A 6,231-nucleotide genomic window follows, 5' to 3' on the forward strand; every position below is an offset into this window, starting at 1 on the left:
CGCGGGCTTCACGCCTTCCTCGCCGCCCTCCTTTCCGGGCTCCTGCTGGCGCTCTCCTGCTGGGGGGGACGGCGGCGGCGGGCCGGAGCGCCCCTGGGAGGGTCTGGCTTCAAGGGAGCCACCCCTCTCCCGCAGGCGCGCAGCCCCTTCGCCCCGCGCGAGACTTGGCGGCGCGCGGCCCGCACAGCCCCGGTGGCGGGCACGTTCGGGCTGCTGAGCGGAGCCCTGCAGGGCTATGAGGTGTTGCACGCCCTGGGCTATGGCGGCCAACCCGGCCTGGAGGGACCTTGGCCCTGGTGGGCCTTCCAGCTAGGCCTGCGCTTGGGCGAGGTGGGCGTCGCACTTCCGTTGGCGCTGCTGGGCCTCTACCCGGCGCTCTGCAGCCCCCGTGTGCCGCCGCGCTGCTGGGCCAAGCTCTTCCGCCTGTCCCCGGGCCACGCGGCCCCACTGCTGCCCGGGGGCTGGGTCACCGGGCCCCCAGACAAGGAGCCTCTGGGTGGCGCCATCGCGCGTGGCGACGCGGAGCTGCTGCAGCTGTGCGCCCTGGCAGGGCCCGGCCCCGACCTCCTACTCCAGGGAGGAGGCTGCCGGGGCTTCGACGGCGCGGCGGCCAACCCGGCCCCTTCTCCGGCCTCCTCCCCCTGCAGCGATTACACCGTGGATTTCCGCCCGCCCTCCCCCATAAACCTGCGGCGCAGCATTGAGGAGGCCCTGTGCAGCGAGGCCCTGCTCACGCCGGGCCTCTTCCAGGGCCCTGCCTACGGGGAAGCCTTGCCTGGGTTGGGCCTCTACCGCGCCACCTCGTTGGGGGCGAAGATGGCGGCCGGACCCAGTGGGAGGTCCGAGGAAGCCCTTGGCTCTCCTGCGCAGCAAGAGCTCCCCTCTCCCGGGGCCTGGCCTGCGGGCAGCAGCGCCTCTTCTGGCTCACTGTGCGGACTTTCAAGGGACAGCTCGTCCATGCTGCTATGCTCCAGCCCCGACAGGCCTCCACGCTGTCCGCTGGTCTGCGTCCTCAGTCCCCCGCGGCCCTCAGGAAGCAGCCCGAGCCTCCCGGGCTCAGGCTCCTACAAGGCCTTGTCCCCGCCCTCCCGCGACTCCCCAGAGCCCACTCTTGAGCTGCAGGCTGCAGAGGCCTTGCTGCAGGAGCAATTCCTGGACGCCTGCCGACAGATCGATGAGCTGAGCGTGGGCAGCGACACCATAGACCTGTGAAGAGGCGCCCCCTATTCTGGGTGCACCAGCCTATGCCCCCTCCTGGCGCCTGCTCTGCCCGAGACCTGCACACTGTAACCCTTCCCCAATCCTGCCTGGCTCAGATACCTCTCCCCACTTCCTTTCCCATCCAGGGGTCCCTGGGTGGGTGGGTCAGCAGCCAGGCTCTGTTGATTGGGAATTAGTGCCACCTCCTCTGGAGCCCTGGGCGCTTGATGCCCTCAGCTGCAAATCTAGGTTGGCAGGGGTCCCACTTTCCTTGGCATTCACCAGCAATAAAACCCCAAGGTGCTCCACTCCTGACCACCACTCCCCACTCTGGTGCTGAGTGAGAGGGGCTGTCCTCAGAGGACCTCAGACTGGCTTTGGTCCCCATACCCACCTCTGGCACACCCAGGAATCCCATTCCTGTATGAGTGAGACTCCCTGTCCTCCACGTGATCCTTCCCCAAAGAAGGGTCCACAGCTCATCTAGGAGACTCTACAGTCGTTGGGTGGGAGGTGAACGCATTCAGAGTTAATTTATCAATAAAATATTTTCAGAGAAAGGTCTGATCTTCTTGGAAAAGCTTCGATGAGGCAACAGCAGTGGCGGTTCCCTCCGTTTTGGAAGAGATGCTGTGTTTGGGTGGGTGCGTTCATCTCAGACCCCAGTGGCCCTCCTTCCTGACTGCAAGAAGTACTGTCCTGTAGCTGAGATGAGTGAGGGTCCTCAGAGTGACCCCTTGAAGACCCTCTGACTTTCTGGGCCGTGACTTGTCCGAGATGAAACAGGCCCTGAGATGTGAGGCGGGAACTCTACAGTCATTGGTGGGAGTGTCTGCATTCCTAGTTTGCAGGTTGTGGTGGACAGCTGGCTAGGGACTAGTCAGTGGCAAAGTCCTTCATGGAAATGATACTCATGTCAAGGGCTTGACCACTTTGAGCTGGGATCCCCAGCCCTCTCCCTGCCATGTTACAGAGGATTTTTGGATTCACAGAGGAAACTACCTGCTCCACCTACCAACAGGGCTTTTTCAAGGTTCGACTCACAAACCCTCTTCCCTTGCATTCATCTCCCATAGGTGCAGATCCTCCCTGAAGAAAGCCTGTCTCTCCCAAATCCCAGCCCCATCTCACTCACCAAAGCACAACTCAGACCACCAGACACTCCATAACCCTTCCCTTATTCAGAGTATTTGGCTCTGAGCTCTGTGGAGTGAATGCATTTGTCATTTGGCTAAAATGCAGGAAGTTCAGAGGGGCACCAAAACAGGGTCATAGATTAGGTCTAAAAATGAAAAACCTGACAGTGCTTTGGCAGATATCTTGCACATTACATGGAAACCTGGAGGGACACAACATATCAGGCTCGAAGTGGAAAAACAGGAATGGGAGTGGTTTCTTCCAAGTCTGTCCATCAGCTCTTGGAGGTTTGAGAAGGAAGGTGGAACCAGAGGGAAAGCAGGCAAGGAGGTCCGGAGGGGTGGGCCCTCACCAGACCAGGTCCATGCACGAGTAGAAAAATTAATGCACTGCTCTCCTTGCAGATAGAGAGCTGTCTTGCCTGAGGGGCATGTCCAGGGTCTGGGACCTCAGAGGAAGGAAGAGTCAGTGATGTTTGGGGAGAGTGAGGGTCGTAGTAGGGAAGACAGTGAGAGGAGGGTGGGGCAGGCCCCGCTGAGGGATGGAACTAGAATGGTGTTGACGGTGTCTCCTCCATCACCTGGCTCAGCTTGGCTCAGAAATTCTTGCTGCATCGTCACTCTGGGCTGAGGCCCAGAGAACTGCCAGCCTCCTAATTACAGGCATTTCTCAGTGGTGTCATAGCGGCAGTGGCAGACCCAGCATTGGAGCTGCTTTGTATCATGGAAGGAGTGCTTGCTGCTCGGATAAATCGCTCCCTTTCTTCCCCACTTACCCTTCCATCTGCCTCTGCTCATTCTCAACTCCTCTTGGCCACTCTTCCTCGTCCTAATGCTTGCCTGCTCCTTCACTCTCCCCACCTGGGGCCCCGGGGTTCATGCACACACAGGTTCCGACAGAGCAATCCAAGCCCACATACCCCTAGTCAGTCTGTTGGTCTGTCTGTCTGTCTGTCTCTCCCTCCCAACCCCCCAATACACACACTCCTTTTCTGTCCAGAAGCTCTGAATGGGGCTGGTGAGATGGAGAGGAGGAAGACAGCTCAGTGTTCACCAGCTGCAACACTTCTCAGCAAGAATGACCTCAGTCCTTCGATTTTATAAGGAGACCACTGCTTTGGTGAGATAACCCTTCCCTTTTGTCCCATGCCTCAGCTTGTAGCCAAAGCAGGTTTCCCAGAAGAGCCCAGGTAGATCCTAATACATACATCCTTCAGTCCTAGTTCTTAGTATTGCAGGGGACTGAGAGACAGACTCACCCTTGTTTATTCAAGGTCTTTAAAACATTTTATTGAATGCTTACAATGTGCTAGGTGCTGAAGAGAGAGAGGTGAACGAGGTGGACACCAGCCCTGAACTTACGAACTTGAAGGTTTTTGGGGGAAGGCAGACATTGAAGAACTAATCATAGGTGCTCCTGGGTGGCTCAGTTGGTAGAGCATGCGACTCTTAATCTTGAGATTTTAAGTTCGAGCCCCATATTGGGTATAGAGATTACTTAAAAATAAAATACTACATAAAATAACGAATCATATAACTATAAATAATTACAATAGCACCAACTACAGTTGTGAGAAGTGCTAAGAGCAAGAAGTAAGTGGCATTGATCAGAAGGTTTGGCTTGCAAGGGGGAATGAAACCAGAGGGATGGGGCCTGGAGAGGCTGGCTGGGAGAAAGCACAGCCCAGGCCTTTCTTACTGCCTTTCTGTGCTGCTGCACAGTGATGGATGAGAGAGAAGCCCACAATTTATTTCCCCTGGAAGCCACGTTGCTGATGTGGTGCAGGGCACCACAACTCCTGCTCTTTAATAAAGAACTCTGCGTGTGTCCTGGGTAGATGGATGAGCAAATATTCCTGACTGAAGCACCACGTGACCTCACGGATGTGAATGGATAGGAGAGGAGGGGCTGAGGTTGAGGTTGGAAGCCAGGTCGGAAACTGGGTATCTGAATTGTTGTCCTCCCTTAGGGACACAGCAGTCCTCCTCTTTGTGGGTGGCTGCTGCCCCCTGTTGGGCACATGCCCACAGATTTGTTTTGTTCTCTAAGGAAGGACTGAGTGAGAAGTGTATTTAAACCAGCATTGTAGGGACATCCCAAAAGATGTTGGAACAAGCCTTCTTAGGGATCTTTTCCCTGTGTATATTGCAGCCAGCACTGGGAAGGCCTCCCTATAGCTAGGGCCCTGAAGCTTGCAGTTCATTTTTGGGGATAGAATTTTGATTTCTAAAGTGGTGAGTGGACAGGAGAGGAGGAGAAAAGAAGAGGGAGGAATGTGGAATTCCAAACCAACTTTATTCAAATGACCCACCTTACTTCTTTTGTCCATTTGTCTCTATCCTGGATAGGGTTAACCCCATAGCCTTAAAAATCTGTTTTGTATTTCAGTACTTCCTTTCTTGAGTTATGTGTTTAAAAATAACTGGCATTTTCTTTTGAGCATACACTATGTACTTGGAGCTTCATAAATCTAATGTTAAGTGTTCTCCCTTTCCCCCCATTACTATCAATCCATCATCCCATCTATCCAAAATGTATTGAAAGCAAATGGGGTTTGAAGAGAAAGGGAAACTTACTTTTCACTGTATCTTTTGTACTTTTTGAATTTTCTATCTACCATGTGTTCAGGTTATACCATTTAAAAGTAATAATCGAGGGGTGCCTGGGTGGCTCAGTGGGTTACACTGAGTGTTTGAATTTGGCTCAGGTCATATCTCACAGTTCATGGGTTCCAGACTTGCATCAGGCTCTCTGCTGACAGCATGGATCCTGCTTTGGATCCTCTGTCCCCCTTTCTCTCTGCCCCTCCCCCCTCTCAAAAATAAACATTAAAAATAATAAAATAAAGAAATTATTGAAAAAGTGTATTTTCTCAGCTGGATATCCTGCAGGGTGCTGCAGTTTTGCACACAGGTTGGTTCCTGAACCCAATGAAATGGCAAATTGTCTCTGTCTTTCAGGTTCCAGGGGTACCCAGATCTTTCGCTGGTCAGTGAGATCCCTCAGCCTTGGGTCTAACCCATAAGCTGACCTGAGGGAAGGTTTTCTCCTGTTGCTGGGAGGACCTGTTTTCTGGGTCTGTGTGTATGTGTTATGTTTGCTTTGGGTATGTTCTAATGTTATCTTATAGCGTGCATGCTATGATTTATTTGTAAAGTTTTTAAATGAATGTCTGTCTACCCCTGCTAGGCTTGATGCTCCATGAGAGGAGGGACTCTCTTTTTTTCATAGCCCACCAATTTTATCCCTAGTGCCTGGCGCATAGTAGGAGCTCAGTAACTGTTGAAAGAATGATTGTGTACGATCTGTGTCTGTGTGTACTTTGGCAGCTATTTTTGTCTGCGAATTGTCATAGGCACTGTTATAATTATCTGTTATAGTGTGAGAAGATGTCTCATATTCTCTGAGAATATGAGAATTGTTTGAATTATGTGTTTGATGTATGCATCTATGTGCATTCTGGTTGCATTTTATACACATAATCTGGGAGCCTGTGGTGGCAGTAAAGAAAGTATTTATTAAATACCCATTATATGTGAGGCCTTGAGCAAAAAAACGACTTCCTTTGCCTGCCGTGGTACTTTGGGATCGGTAATCCTGGAAGTGAGATTTTAAACTGGTTAGGAGCAGGGCGCCTGGGTGGCTCAGTAGGTTGAACCGGGAACTTCAGCCCAGGTCAAGATGTAACGGTTTGTGAGTTTCAGCCCCGTGGGGCTCCATGCGGACAGCTCAGAGACTGGAGCCTGCTTCCTATTCTGTGTCTCCTCTCTCTCTGCCCTTCCCATGCTCACACTCTGTCTTTCTTTAAAAAAATAAACAACAACAACAACAACAACAACAAAATAAATAAACTGGCTAGGAGCTAGCGATTCCTGGGGTGTAGGGGGCAGGGCG

General features: G+C 52.8%; 1 protein-coding gene across 1 annotated transcript in view; it reads left to right on the forward strand.

Annotated features, from left to right (window-relative positions):
- PRRT4 (proline rich transmembrane protein 4) overlaps positions 1-1,760 on the forward strand; it is a 10,029-nt gene extending 8,269 nt beyond the window's left edge. The window contains 1 exon segment of the mRNA XM_029955560.1: positions 1-1,760. This exon segment is cut by the window's left edge and continues 99 nt beyond it. Within this exon segment, the coding sequence (XP_029811420.1) occupies positions 1-1,212 (1,212 nt within the window). The 3' untranslated portion in view covers positions 1,213-1,760.
- The last annotated feature ends 4,471 nt before the right edge of the window (positions 1,761-6,231 follow it).

This window comes from Suricata suricatta, chromosome 2 (assembly GCF_006229205.1).
Source record: "Suricata suricatta isolate VVHF042 chromosome 2, meerkat_22Aug2017_6uvM2_HiC, whole genome shotgun sequence".
Classification (NCBI taxonomy): Eukaryota; Metazoa; Chordata; class Mammalia; order Carnivora; family Herpestidae; genus Suricata; species Suricata suricatta.